Consider the following 15,706-nt stretch of genomic DNA (forward strand, 5'->3'; position numbering starts at 1 on the left):
TGCACAATAATTGTTCTTTAGATTCTTTGAATTGAAAGTTTTAAATGCAGCTTAAAATATTACTGTCTTAAGCATTTACCCTGTTTTGAAGTTGAATAATGGTATATGTCACTACAAACTGCACCTGGAGCTAAGGTTGCCTCATCCTTGCTTTGCATTTTATGTATTTTCAGTTGTTGCAAGTATAAGACATAATTTGCTATGTATTGGTACTATTAATTGATTATCTGTCTTGGAGTTTTGTCATGGAACAGTCACTCTCAAAGCAGCAAAACATTATTCTATGGTCTATTCATGATTATTAGGCTTCTGGCTATTGGAAATGAGGGACTCTTACCTTTCTTCTGTTCCCATGTAGCTGCTGCTCTTTAGAAAAAACAAAACACAAAGCCACAGATTTGTAATTCAAAGAGTTTTTGTCTTGAGTTTTCAGAATTTAGTATCTTTGTTCTCTTTTCACATAACGTGTTTGTAACTCTTGTGGAGTAAATAATTGAATTCCTTTTTACAATGGCCAGTAATTGACAGTGCTTGTTTTCTGGATACTGAAACTGTTAAGGGGGAGTCAGGTTTTGAAGGCATAAACCAGTGGTTAAAATTAAATGAAGCGAATAGTTAGTATTCAGTAAATAATAGGAGGTGAACGTAAAAATGCTTTACAGAACATTAGACCCTAAAGCAATTCAAGGTGTGCATTCAGCTTGCCTGTGGCTTTACCCTAGATGAAGTGTGGGAATATTATTTCACATCACAAAGGATGCTGTGAATTTCCTTACATTTGTGAAGCATTCAATAATGTAATAAATCACATCAATGTTCAGACTAATGTAATTTGTACTTGGGTGGGAGCGCATAGTTTGTATTAAATAATGGTAAAGTTTCATGCTGAATGAGGATGTAAAATAAACTGGTTTTTATCTAGTTGAAGATGTCGCAGTTCATTACAGAGCGGTTGGACTAGATGACTATTAAAGGTCCCTTCCAACCCAAACTATTCTATGATTCTATGAATTTCATGGCAACACCAGGTCTAGTTTGCTTCTTAACCTCAATAATACTTTGTTTAATATTAACTTGACTTACACATTTTCCATTGTTTTCTGTACTTTTTGTAGGTATGCTGCGGTAGTAGAAAGTGTTGAACTTCTCTATATAATTAATCTTATTCATTGCCAACTAACTTCCTAATTTTTTTTTTTTTTGCTAGTTTCAGGCAGCAGCAAGAGTGTTCCAAGCCCAGGAACTCTGCAAAGGTCTCGCAGCGACATTGATGTTAATGCTGCCGCAGGTGCAAAGGCCCGCCATGCTGCTGGACAGACAGCTGGAGCTGGGCGCTTGTCAGCAGCTGGTCTACCTCCGGGATCTTACGCTTCGCTAGGTAAGGGAAACATCTTTACAATATTGTGAAGTATTTTTTGAGGTTTTCTGATCAAAAAGTTATGGGAAAATACTTGCACATTTGAAAAATTGTTGTCATTTTTAGTAGTATTGGAGTATTGCAAAAGAGCAGGTGTTCTGAAGTAAGTTACTAGCTTTGCTAGATGTTTTATTTTTCTTGTGCTAGAAGAATGCTGATGCAAAGATTGTATCTATACTATGCTCTTCGGATGTGTTAATCTGGAATTAATATTAAGTATTGGAAGGAGCAGTACCTTCACTTAACAGCAGATGGTGATCATGGCTTTTTTGTTTCTAGAAGTAATAGGGAAAGAAGTGTTAGGACTTTCGATTTTTCCATTTTTCTCAGCTCTTTAGCTGACTATTTTACAACAATGCTAAAGAGACACCCTGGCATTAAGTGGTGGCTTCTTCACGTAACACAAGTGTTTTACACAACAATATGCAACATTGATTTCGTAGATTTCTTCCAAAGCATGTTGATGGAATTATGTGTGTTTTTTATCTAGATGACATTCTTCATTGATAGGAATACTTGCTGTTAGACATAAAGTGCTACAAATGATAAAAGTGCAGAAAAGGGTGGTGGTAGATGCTAGAACTTCCAATAAGTGGGGAGGGTAAAGGAATATGGGCCTGGTTTTGTTCTTTTTAGGTGCTCCATATTGCAGGGGTAGCAATGGGGAAGTGAGGCTCAGTGTTCACAAAACTGTTAGTTTTTCCTTCTCGGCTTATGCGCCAGCTGGATCACCAAGGACGCGTGTCCTAATGTCAGTATCGCCGAAGATGGTCACAAGAGAGGCAGAGAAACTGTATAGTTCTTCTGATTTACCTTGTGTTTGGGGAAATGTTAGGATACACTTAGGCTACGGTTTTCAAAGTTTTTGGTTGTGGGTTTTTTTTTTTTAAAATTTAATTTAAAAACTATTTTAAATTATTCTTTTTTTATCAGTGCCTACTTGAAATTATTTGAGCACCATTGATTTTAGGATAAAGTTTGGCTGTGAGCAGTGCTGACTAAAAGGAATACTTGCTACTTGAAGCAGTAATTTCGGGTGTGGGCTCCCTCTAGTGCCTACAGCGAGGGAATCTGAGAACCTGATGGGTAGCAAGTGGACACCAAAGTTAGACTGCTCAGCTTGCTTGGTGGAGATATGCTTGTGGTTATTGCTTGAGGAATTCTCAGTTCATCCTAACTTAATGCCTAAAAGCCTGAAAGAGGTGGGATGGTTATTCTCCAAGATCAGAATAACGCCGGGTCTGTTTTTGTGTGCAACAAGACGTATTCTGAATCCCGGACAAAGTTGGAGTTCAGCTGTTGTGAGAAGTAAAAGTGACACAGAGCATGGTGGAAGAAGGAGGGGAAAAAAAGGTCAAACAGCAAAGGAAGATTAACAGAAAGAGATTTCTCTATCTTCTTCATGCTGCTGAAATGAAGGGACTACTTTGGTCTTAAGAGTTTCACAAAAAATGAGCTCTTGATTGGAGTACTGGTTTGCTTTCAGAACATTTTAAGCAATATGTTATTCATGCCCAGAATTTTGTAGGCAAGGGTTGAGAAGAGCACAGAGGTTTTCCAGGCAGTAAATAGTGGTGGTTTTCTGCAGGAAAATAACAGTAATATAGAAATAGCTTATTATCTTTGTAGTTTAGAGATTTGGTGAGTGGGGATGGGGAGAGGAATAAATAGGCAGTAAGTCCAGGTTATATTATTTTGAAGAATTTGAGTAGCTGGAAAGCCCTGCCTTGCTAGTAGAAGCAATCACTTGTGGAGGCGCATACAATGGTGGTTTGAAATGGCAAAATAATGTGATACTAGCAGCATCTAGTAAAGTGAAATCCTATTACAGATGGTATAAGGGCAGTGATAGTTAAGGAGACCAAGGTTTGTTTACAGTCACACAAAAGCAGTACTGCTTGATTGATCTTTCCTTATTCTCCTAACAGTTTTTTAATACTGGTAAGGTAATTTAAATTACACATACCTGTCCCTGCTCACACAACTGTCACACTCTTTACATAGGTATTTGGCTATGTATTAACCATGGAATTCACCTCAAAATATCGTTTGCTCTTAGTTTTCAAAAGGCAGCCTTAAAATGAATGGAGTGTGAATCTAAGCAAGTGCCACGTTTCAGAAAGTGGGCTAATTTGTGATCTCCTCCCCTCTGTTCATTTTAAGGGAATTGTTTATACTAAATCTAAATACGGCAACTTAAATGACAGAATTGTCAAGATAATGCTGACCATACTACTAAAATGCCTAGAAAATGTTAACTGTATTTCCATAATGCTTTCTACATCTTCTCAGGTATTGCAGTCAATACCAAAATAACTAACATTGTCTCCTGGAACTTGAATTTGTTTTCACCCTTACTTATAGAGAAACATGCACTTTTTGTGTAGACAGCTGCCAAATTTAGAGCCTCAGAGGACCACAAGTTCATGAGCATAGTAATCTATAATTGTCTCCACCCATCTCTTCCCTTTTTATTATTAATAGAAGAACTGTTGCTTGCTTATTTATGATTTTTTTTTAAGACTGTTCTAGAAGCTGGAGGATGTTCTCTATAGTTATTCTAAATGTTGTCTGTCTGTGACATTCTTAAGTATTAGTGTCCTTTTTGAGGAGACTTGAGCTGTAATTGTATATGTCCCATGCTAAATATTTTAATTTTGATTGTTTCTGTCAGAATATGTATGTACTACCTTCCAGCTGAACTGGTAAATCTTTAATGCTTTTAAACCAGAGTTGAACTTTCTTCTATTTGTCCTTTGTCTTCATTGTGATGTCTTTTTCCCTCCTGTGCCTTACACCAGGTGGGGCTTCATGCTCAGTAGGAGTTTGTGTATGAAATAGAAGTATTGTAGTTCAGTAATGATACCTACTGATGCTTCAGTAACTTTTGACAGCAAGTGTCAAAACAGTTTATAAATATTTTGCTGTAAGGGTTTGCTCAAATCTGGGTAATACATAGAGATTAAACATTCCAGTGCAGGGTACTTGTTCCCCATTCTGTAATTTTGTATCTTGGACTGAGAGAAACCAACTTTACTTAAGGTATCTTGTACATGCATGAGTTAGATAAACATGTCTGCTGTATTTAATATTAATGTGTTTTCCTTAATTAATGTTTTATGACTCTGCTGTGAACACCTTTGTTCTAACACACTAAGTTTTCCATGTTTCTTTGCCTGCTTTTTCAACAAAGAGGATACTTCTGACAAGATGGATGGTAAGAAATTGTTTAGTCTGTCCTCTAATTCTATTAAATATTTAATAAAATGCCTTTAATGTAAAATTATTGATGTTTAATATATTTGTTCATTAACAAGATGCTATGCTGTTTTTATTAACCCCTATGTAATCTTGCTGTCTTAATATGTGTTGTGTTATTGCTGTATTTGTCAATGTTTTTGATGATTGGTCTGTATCAGCAACAGAAACTTTATCAGAAATTGGACATCACTCCTATTTTTTTTAAAAAGCTTTATTAATTACAGAGCAATTCTGTAGTCAATACATGCTTTTTTAACTAGCTCTATTTCCATTGTGTTTCATAGTTTTACCGTAAACTCAAGTTTTTTGACTTCTTGGCAGAGCAGCAGTGGGAGAGCAGAAGATACTTGACCACATAATTAAGGATTTTTTTAAAAAATGCAACTAAAATCTTCTCTTTCAAAACTACCCTATCAAAGTCTAGTCTCACTACATAATTTTAAGTGCCTGTAAATCATGTAATACAATGTAATTTTATTAAAGAATAGTTTGTTAAGAAAACTTACCTGTTAAAATAGCTTACCAAGTATTCCAGCTGAGTTTTAGCTCTTACTTTTTCTTAATTCACTGTATCAAACACATGGAGGGAGTTGTCATATGTTTTTATCCTAACTGCAAAGCAGTTGAGAACAAGGCTTCTCGTAGTAGTTGTCTGTTTCACTTGTGTGTAAGTAATATTTCCTGTATAATAAAGTGACAGAGGCCCAGCTTGATGCCTGATAATTCTGGTTCTAATTTATTGCTTGGGAACACTTAACAAGTCAGTTATGTTTGCTCCTTACTTAATAATTCTTGCCATGTATTTATTAACAGTACATGTTTTGATAAGAGTAGTTTACTGGAAGCAAAGCAGGTGGTATTTTTTATAGAAAGGAAAACACTAAGAAGGTAGATCTTTATAACCCAGAATCTTGAATCATTTTAAAGCATAGCTAATCAGTTTCATGAGAGATACTTTCTGGAAGAATTTGAGCCATTTAAGAGTGTTGCAGATGGCAAGCCTACTTTAATAAAATAGAGGGGGATTTGTACAGGATAGTAGTGTCTGTCTTGCTTATTTCCATGTCAGATTTCTTTATACTGCATATAGTAGGATTTATTAATAACTATCTGTGATAAACAGTTAGTCTTGAGCTTTCGCACATTTTCACCAGCAATAAAGGTTTTTAGGACCGTGCTTACAGGCTTTTTATTTTGTTCAGACTAGTAGTCACAACTAATGGTGTCCCACACATCTGTTAAAAAATAGTAGAAGTACTACACAATTGATCAGAGTAACAGTTTTTTTTTTCTAGAGGATATCTGTAAGGATGATGTGTGAGACAGAGTGAACACAGCTTAGCTCTCCAGCTGTACTTGTATGATACAGCTGCTCTGATCTAACTGCCACTGGGAGAAAATAATCATTTTTTCCTTTTCCCACTAATCTTGGCCACATGTTTTTACCACTTCTTTCACTAGTGCCTTGTAATACTCCATTATCAATCACTGTAGTTGAACAAACTCCAGAAAACTGATTTCGTAAAACAAAAGTGAATAGTATTCTGCTGTTTAGCTTTAGGAGCTGACAGTGGGCCTTTAGCCATCCAAACTGGGTGGTAGGACAAGGGTGGAGTGGAAGGATAAGCAGAACCACCCCTTTTAGGAGCATAGCTATTAGTGTGGCTTAGGTGTTGCATAGAACCTGCCTTCCAAGACCCAGCCCTGGAAGAATGTTGGATTTAGTTGGTTTAGGGTTTGGGGTTTTTTATAGACTGGCAAATTTGATCTGGAGAACGCTGAAGCTCTCCTACATACATATTACTGTAACTGATTTTTGTGAAGCATTGAAATTTACAGTGAATAAACTTTTTTAAAGGGAGTTTTTAAAAATAGTGCCTTGAAGACAGTATAATATGAGAAAGCCCTAGCCAGATTTGCTGAGAAAGTTAAGCTCAAGCTAGCCGAAGACAATGACAGACGTTTTAAGCATTGTAGTTCTCTTACAAGGTACAAACAGCAGAGTGTGAAAACAAAAATGGAAATACCCTTTGATTTCTTTTTTTTTTTTCTTTTTTTTTTTTTTGAGGCATTTAACATTTTAATGGACTGGTCTTTAGATAGCTTCCCATCAATTCCTAGGTACTGATGTCAGTAAAAATATTTGTCTAACTCTCTTTGTCATAATCAAGCTTTGTTAAGCTTGGCGTACTTGTTCAAGTGTGATCTGGTTTCAGCAAGCTCATATTACTTCCAGTTCTTGAAGCATAACTTGATCTTGTGCGTGTAGATCTTAAGAGTAACCATGGGCTCAAATCGGAGAAATCTTCCTTGCTGGCAGTTCCTATCAAATTATCACTGTCCAGTGTGGGAAACACTGTCCTTCTGTTTTTCTGTGAGGTAATTTATAATAATGTGTTTTATATTTTCAGAAGAGCTTGCACTAAAATATTTTTAATGTCTGTTTTGATCTGTACATGTCATTTTGTTGACTTCTCATAAATTCAGTTTTTTTCTATTGATTTTTTTTTTGTGGTTTTGTAACAAGTTTGGAAGGCAGTGCTATCTATATATAGTGTTCTTGTAAATCACTAACAGTGTAGTATGGAAGTTTCTTGATAATTTTGCTTCAGTTCCAATAATGGATCTGCAACACAAAAAAAAGCTTTAGCCCTTTTGACTTCATAAAATTTTTCAAGATTCATAAGATTAATCTCAAAAAGGAATTGGAGAGACACAGTATTGTTTGAAATATCATGTATTTTATTATTTTTTCTGTTTAGGAACAGCTTCTGAAGATGGTAAGAAAATATTTTGTTAGACTAGCTAATATTTTCAGCTTCATATTTTCATTGATACAAATTAAGCTTTAAAAGTAGAATACGGTCTTTCTGGGGCTTTGGAGGTTCATAATTCCAGGTAGCTGATGCATCTAATACTTGGTTGTCATGTAATATTTTTAAATTTTTTTGCTTTTATTTTAATTCTCAAGTACTCATCTGCAGTAGAAGTGTCATTGCTTAACATCTTTATTGTGAAATTATAGGAGCTTTATAATTTTGCATTTGTTTTTTAAAACAAATCTTGTCACAGAATATTTCATCAAATGTGTTCACGCTCTGGGAAGCAGGTGCTACTATTACTCATGTCTTCGAGACTTGGGAATTAATTTTCAATATGCTATTAACATTTAAACCTGTCATTAGTGAATGGATGTAGAGACTCCAAGTGAATTAACACTTCATTTGCCTCACAAATACAATCTTTTTTTTTTTTAATCTGATAAAATGGAACCAGGTTCCAAGCGATAATTTAACATAGTATCAAAATAGTGGCACTCTGTATTCCTAGGTTTTGGGGCCAAATTCTGAATGCAGTTACATGCCTTGCAGTCTCACAGCACTCAACGGGAAAACATTGCCATTGCACAGGGATAACTAGTAGAGTTTGGACTAGTTAATCTAACCATTCTTGCTAACATATTGTTTTCTAATAGTTTAGTGAATAACCTCTTTTATCCTGATTCTCTTCTTATAGACTCATCTATGGCTATTCCCTCTACTTGGATGAATAATATTAACTTGGTTGGTCTCCAAATTCTGCTGTGGAAAGCCTAAAGAGGCTAGAACTAAATAACAGTCTGTGTACCTAATTCTTCTGGGTCAAATATTGACTCTACATGTCTAGAAAATAATTTAATTATGCTGTTTTTAAAAGTGGATTGCTTGTTGAGCTAGATCCACCCTCTACAAGCTTTTTGAGTTTTATTATTGCACCTTACAAGAATTATGGTTAGCATGGTTTTGGATTTTGTTTCATTTTTCTGTTGTTTGAGAGGTTGGCTTAGGAAATGTAGTACACAACTCTTACTATTTTCTTTTATAAATAATCTTTCAGTTATCTATAATTCATCCAACTGGGGTCTTCCTTTCTTTTGTAATTTCATTGTATACTCTGGATATTATGAGGAATATGGCTAATAATGCAGAAAGATTTAACCCAAAACCAAGATGGTTTGGCATTCTAGAGAGAAGTGAATCTGTTGGTTTTGGTTGTAGATACTCACTTTACTCTTTCTCTTCCTCAGTTCTTATGTCTGTTGAGGAGAGCAGTATTTCCTTATATCATGTTGTCACTGAGAAGTACTTAAGTGTACATAGTCTTTGCAAAATGCTGTAAAAGGCTTGGGAAATGCTGTAGAAGTCTATATGGCTGTGGCCAGCAAAACGGAATCTTCAGTAATAGGAAAGCTAGTGTTTCGGTTTCTAGAAAGAAGAGTGACGTTAGGAAGAAACCTTAGAACCCTATTCAAAAAATAGTCAACGTAAGTTTTGTAGTTTGATGACAGCAGAAGTAGAATTACAACCACAAGTAATCATGAGAAGACTGTACCTGATACAGCAATGTTAGCATATGCATTGCCTATTATATTTAATAAACTTACCGTTTTTAAATATCAGAGGATCATAGGATGGTTTGGGCTGGAAGGGACCTTAAAGATCATCTAGTTCCAACCCCCCTGCCATGGGCAGGGACACCTCCCACAGTTGCTTAAAGCCCCATCCAGCCTGTTCTTGAACACTTCCAGGGATGGGGCCTCCACAGCTTCCCTGGGCAACCTGTTCCAGTGCCTCACCACCTTAATATAATCAACGTGTTTATGTAGGAAGCAAGGACTAGCTGGCTAGTTCAGGGTGTTCAAGTGATAACGTGTAAATTGTTTACTGAAACATATAGTATCAGAGGAGAAGTATTTTGATTCCTCAACTATTAAGTCCTTCAAGGTGTTCAAATTTCTACTAATTATCCCAAGCGAATTTTCACCAATTGAGTTATGTTACGCTTCTTTTTTATCTACAGAAACTTAAGAAAATATTAGTAAATGCTGATGCTTTGCTTTCTACATTACTGTGAAAAACTGATTTAATGCCTTTTTTCTTTTACAGGTCGTGTACGAACAAAGCTTTCAACGCCTTCTGTTGGTATCGGAAATTCTAAAACAGATTCCAGAGGACGGAGTAGAACAAAAGTGGTGTCACAGTCTCAGCGTATGTATTTTTTGTTTGTCAGTTAAACCTGATAAAGAGGCCAAATCCTTAAGCAAATATTCATTGACCAATGGCTACAGTCAAAGTTAATTTAAAAAAAAAAGCTACATACTGAGTTGTTGTTCTGTGCCTTAGGTTCATCATCGCCAGACAAAAATGAAGGTATTTTTTTCAGTGTTTTGGATCAGTGGTATCTGCATGCTTTTCTGATTCATGTTGTTTTTCTCTGGACAAAATACTAGGTTAGGTCTTAGTTTGCCAATTAAATTAGATAATGTAGCAGGAAATTAAATCTACCCTTCAATTCTGTCTTCAGTTATAACTTCTCAACATTCTTTTCCCCCCCTTTCTGACCTCCTCAACACAAAAGACCTGTAAACTTCTGTGTCAGTTACATATGACACATGGATAAGTAATACAGAAAAACGGGTAGGCTGAATGGTGTCCTGAGTATTACCTGCAAAACCTCATTTTTCATTTTTTGAAAAGTCTTATTTTTCAGCCAGAAGTACCTATTTTCATTTTAAGCTAGGCACTACTCGGACTCTTTGGATATGTACTCCTTTTTTTGTATTACAGCTGTTATCTTTACTTAACTCTTCTTTGGAGTAAAAATACTAAAGCCTAACCTTATAATCAGTTACTCAACTTATATTGAATCAAAGGGTTAAAATAACCAGTTAATATACCAGCTAATCCACAGTAATTTTCTATGTGTGTTCAGAAATGCAAAATTTCCAATCTAGCTGGGCACTCTGTCATTAATTAAAAAGACCTAATCACCTCACATTCTTTGGCACTTGCTGACCTATAGCAATTTGTTCACACACTTGATGTCTCCAACAGACATCATCTGTCTAAGCTCTGTAGTGTTTTCAGATTCTAATTTTTGCCTAATTAAGTGAACTGCAATGAAATTAATGAAAGGAAGACACATTAACAGTAAAACTGAAGTAAAATAACCAGTCCTATAGTTTGTCAGGACTAATGTTATAAACCCAGTAAATTATACAGGTTTAAATTTTTCCAGTACAATTATTTTGCTATCAGTAACCATATCCACTACCTTTTAATAAAAAAAAACAAACTTAATTCTGTGTTTAACGGCAGAACCATTTATCTTCATAGCAATGTCTGCATTTATCATAAATAGAATGACTTTGGAGGTTAAAAAGCAGGCAGAAGAGTTTTGGGGCTTTTTTTTCCCATTAGAGTACTTCCTGTTCAGTTTTGCATTACTTCATTTTCCAAAAAATGTAGTTGGATCAAACCTGATCCAATGCTTGCAGGTATCATGAAATAAAACTTCTAAAATATCTGAACAGATCAATATAAAATAATGACATCAAATAACAGAAGTTCTCTTAAGTAATCTTTTGCTTTGACAGTGCTCTAATCCCACAAGTGTGTGTGGGATAAGAGCTTAAAAATCAGCTCCAGTTATTAGCTGTGACAAGGTTGTGCAAAACTTGTTTTACATTTTCAGTGTTAAGATGACTACACTATAACATAAGCAAAGAATATTTGGTTTCATAATTTAAGGAGGAAGGGAAGCAACAGTCCCGTCAAATCACTTTTTCCCTTTATGAATAGCAGTATCTGTAATGCTATTCATTAGTATCAGTAATGTTCTGAAATAAGCTTTTTGAAAAAACTTGTAATTTGAATAATTTGTTAAATTCTTAAAATGTTAAGGTGTTTGAGATACTGTTTGGGTGAGGTATTAAATTTAGGTAGCAATATAAGACTTTTGTGATTATGATGATCATCATAATATTATATATTAATTAAATTGACTGTATATTCAGGGAAACAAACTGAAGCTTTTTCAGTTTCTTTTTACTAATAATGACAGTTTTTACCCAAGAGAATTCATTCTTGCACAGTATTAACGTCTAAAGAGATAAGTTGAATTGATATTGAAGTAACTAGATTTGTCTACATGGGATGATGTGTGGAAATTAAATGCATGAATGCATCTTTACAGCCTTTTATTACTGCTTCTGTTCAGAACTGATGGCTTCAGATAGCTCATTATAACCTGTCAGTGGGGGAGAACAAGAATTCTGAGATGTTTTAAGGAAGATAAACGGGGCAAATCCAAATGGATAGGTGAAGGAGAATTGTCAGACACTCTATGCCAGCTATTTGGGTGAAGCTTCTTTACGCAACTGAAAATTTTCGCAGCATTGTGGGGAGTGAGATGCTTGATGTTTCCTTATAGGGGATTGTTTTAGTTCCCCAGATTATAGTGGGAGAATAGCTTTATATTAGATTTAAGCTTTTATTTTTTAAAAGCCACTGTAACACAGATGCTTTTGTACATTTAGGGTTACAACTATTTAGCACTTTTGTTCAAAGATCATTTTATGAAAGACTTGCAGGTTTGAATGCTTTTATAAAAGAATCTTCTTTTAGGGCTTTAGAAGCCCTTTACTCTTCCTCTTCTATTTTTAAATTGTAACATAAAATAAATGCATATAAAAATCTGTAGCTCATTGTTTTATTCTTATCAATGGAAAAAAATTGATCCATTTTTTTCCTCTTCCTTCCTGTTTGGTTGTCAGGCAATTCAGCAAGGTGTGCTAAAATTACATTACGATCTTCATTCAGAGAAAAATAATTACGTTTCTGGATGGAAACAAATTCTTACTTTTATATTTCAGATTAATTTTAAAGAGGAAGACCTGAAATTCTATGCAAGTCTTTTCAGTTGTGCCATTGTGAGGTTTTTTTTTTTGTCATCCACCGCACTTGCAGCTCAGTTCCTTTACTGTCTGTCTCCAAAAAAAAAATAAAATTGTTTTGGCCTTGTGTGTAATTTTTGTTCAGCTGTTGAACTCCTTGAACCTTTTGGCAATGTAACATTCTTTTAAAGTAATATGAAGGCTACAGTTTCATGTTTAATTGAAATTTAATTCTTCAGTATTATCCAGTTGTCAATTAGAAAGCTGAAGAATTTTAATTTGCTTGTGCAGCTTTGCTTCATCTGCTTTGTACATAGCATCTGAGTTTAATTCTTCAACTGTGGAAGCTACTTAAAAGCACTGCTTTAGCATAACCCCCTTGTGGCTTTTTTTCCTGTGTGAAATGACTAAAGCTTTCTTATTTGCATTTGCCATCCATTTTTTAATCTGCTCTGCTCCCTCCCTCTTCATGGATTATAAACCCCTACCCTAATCCTGCCTTTACACTTGTTCAGGATCACAGTCCGCTAACCCCATTGGTGGTAAGAGTCTACAGAATTTGTGTATATGTCATTGTTTGATCACCTGTTTGACATATCTCATTTAAGGACCCTATTCAGCAGAAATTCTGGCTCACTTTTTTTTTCATATGCTGCACTTACCTAATTGGATGTAATCTTTATTTAGAAGGCAGTAGAGATGGGAGATTTTTTGTCATTTTGGAATACTCTTTTTTTCCTCAATCATTTCACTTAGACCTACTACTGGTGGTAGTACTCACAACAGTATGCCAGTGCTGTTAAAGCATAATATTTCCAGGATATTAAGCTTCATTTGGTCTATTTACGCTATAGTGGTATGCTTTGCAGGTCAGACAATGAAAGATAAATAAAGTATTAGAATGAGAGGTTGCATTTCTTCTGTATATTCTGAGAAGAGTAAGTTTTTCAGATTTCTGACCTATTGAACAAAATAGTCTAAAAGTCTCCAGCACAGTGAAAACTCTTACATTGTTTTCATTGTCTTAAACAGATGTAAAATAGTGGAGGCTACGAAGAAGGCATAGTAATATCAGGTCTAAGTTGAAATGATAGTAATTTCAACTGATACGTCAAACCCTTAATTTTTGCAGACCACAGCAGTTTTATAGACTTGCCGGTTCTTTTTTTTGCTATAGAAGTTATGCTTGTTTTTTCAAAGCTTTGTAATATTTTATTTATCATTTCTGCTGAATAGGTCCATAGTTGGAAAAGGGATTTTTGCTAAATAATCATTTCAAGTTTGAATTCAAACAATGAATCTGAAAGTATATGCATGGTACATTGTTTTAGTTTTCTCCCTCCCACCCAGCATATGTATTAATTCGTTTGGGATTTTGTTTCTTTTTCCATGTAGTCAAGCTTTAATAAAATTGTATCTTCTTTTAAATGTGCCTCATAAGAAGTAACCCATGAAACTCACTTGAGATGTTGCATGTGAAGTCTATAGATATATAGATAGATAGCATAGCTGTGGTTGTACAGTTACCTGATTAATGAAAGGTTCATATCTGTATGTAATTAACCTTTGGTTAAAATTATGTTTTGCTGTTTATTTGATCAAACTTCTTGAATTCTGCAGCTGGAAACAATATATTTATATCAACTGGTGGTATAAATTGGTTATAACCAGAGGAGAATGAATTCTTTGTAAGCACATAGGACTTAATTTTTCTGTAACTGAAATATCAAAATTAGGGATCAGTGACCAGTTTCTGATAGGAAGTACAGCGTGTTGAACACTTATAGTACTTTGTAATGTACAGTTTTGATTAATAAAAATATAAGATGCTTAAATAAGCCTTGATCAGTTTTTTAGCTTGTTTAAAACTAATCAAAGATTTTCTTTGAATTTGTGGGGTAACCTCCACAGAAATGAAGAGGAGTGCTTTAAGTGTCTTCAGTTACATTTTATTTAACTTCACGGAGAATGGTGCTTGAAGACCCCATGCTTTTAAAAACAAGGGAGAAGAGTTTAAATATTAGGAAAATTACCTCCTTCTATTATAACATTGGTTGCATTGGAAGAGCTGGGATAATTATGAAATCACTGGTTTAAAGTTGCTCCCTTTAGCTTTCTAGCAGTTCTTATCCTTTTTTTCTTTTTTAATAGAAAATGTGATTAGTGAGACCATGTAGCTTAAAAATTAAACACACCAATGTTCATGTTAAGGACATTGACTGGGGTAGCAGGCACTTCCAATGAATCATTTTAGTGTGCGAGAAGAAAATATGTTTTACGTCTCCTTAGCTATACTAAGACTAGAAACATTATTTATGATTTCTTGAGCGTATCTAGTGATAAATACCATTCCAAGTGCTTCCTTGCATTGATAACTTTATTTACTCTGTGTGTAGTGCTATGAAAACTTGGACCAAGGTTTTCTATTTCACATTTTTATCTTGTAAGTTTTTCCAGACCATTTCAATCTACCACCATTTTCCTACTAACTTGAAGCATTTTTTTCTTTTTAACCATGGTTGGTTTATCTTCTATGCTGTTACTTATACTTACTTGTTTTGCCTTCAGCTGGCAGTAGATCTGGGTCTCCTGGAAGAGTTTTGACAACCACCACACTTTCCACTATGAACACAGGAGTTCAAAGAGTGTTAGTGAATCCTGCAACTGCACAAAAACGAAGCAAAATCCCGCGAAGTCAGGGATGCAGTAGAGAAGCTAGTCCTTCTAGATTGTCAGTAGGTAAGAATCACTGACTAACTCATGGTTTCTGTATAGCCCTTCGTACTTTTAAGTGCTGGATATCTACAGCTTGCGTCTAGTTATTGTTGGATGACAAAATGAGCATATGTATCGATAAAAATCTAAAACGTGCCTGTTTTCTGTGGCTTCTGTTTGATATACCAGACAGTTTTAAATTTAAGCTTAAACTTTAATTTTTTGCTGTCAGAATGCGGTAGTTGTTCTTTTCCTCACCTCCTTTTCTTCGTTCTCTCTTTAACTTTTCTTCACTTCTTGTCCTCAACCCCATAATACGTATGTCCATTGAATGAAAGTGTGATACCATTCTGAAAAGATTTATTTTCTTCATTACTCTTCTGTGTCTTCTGCGTATGTGTGCATGCATGTGTATACTTCTGTGATACAAAAATGAATACTGTATGTCTTAAACTTCATGGTATAACCTGATTACACTTTATTACAAACAATGTGATTGAAAAGTATGGATTGATTTTAGTGGTATTGTTGCTCTTCCTTTTTTTTTTTTTCTGCATTTTGATTTTTACCTTAGCTGCATTAGCTTTATATTTTACTTT

At 34.8% G+C, this 15,706-nt stretch overlaps 1 protein-coding gene across 2 annotated transcripts in view; it reads left to right on the top strand.

Annotated features, from left to right (window-relative positions):
• Positions 1 to 15,706, top strand: part of CLASP2 (cytoplasmic linker associated protein 2) — a 149,426-nt gene that overhangs the window by 93,728 nt on the left and 39,992 nt on the right. The window contains exons 18-22 of one of the 2 annotated variants that reach the window (XM_082499122.1): positions 1,208 to 1,378; positions 4,611 to 4,634; positions 7,441 to 7,458; positions 9,604 to 9,705; positions 14,961 to 15,131. In XM_082499122.1, coding sequence (XP_082355248.1) covers positions 1,208 to 1,378; positions 4,611 to 4,634; positions 7,441 to 7,458; positions 9,604 to 9,705; positions 14,961 to 15,131 — 486 coding nt within the window. The remainder of the gene's footprint in view (positions 1 to 1,207; positions 1,379 to 4,610; positions 4,635 to 7,440; positions 7,459 to 9,603; positions 9,706 to 14,960; positions 15,132 to 15,706) is intronic. The other variant, XM_082499121.1, reaches the window with a different exon arrangement.

Source organism: Vanellus vanellus (assembly GCF_965231255.1).
Source record: "Vanellus vanellus genome assembly, chromosome: 2".
In the NCBI taxonomy this organism is placed as follows: domain Eukaryota; kingdom Metazoa; phylum Chordata; class Aves; order Charadriiformes; family Charadriidae; genus Vanellus; species Vanellus vanellus.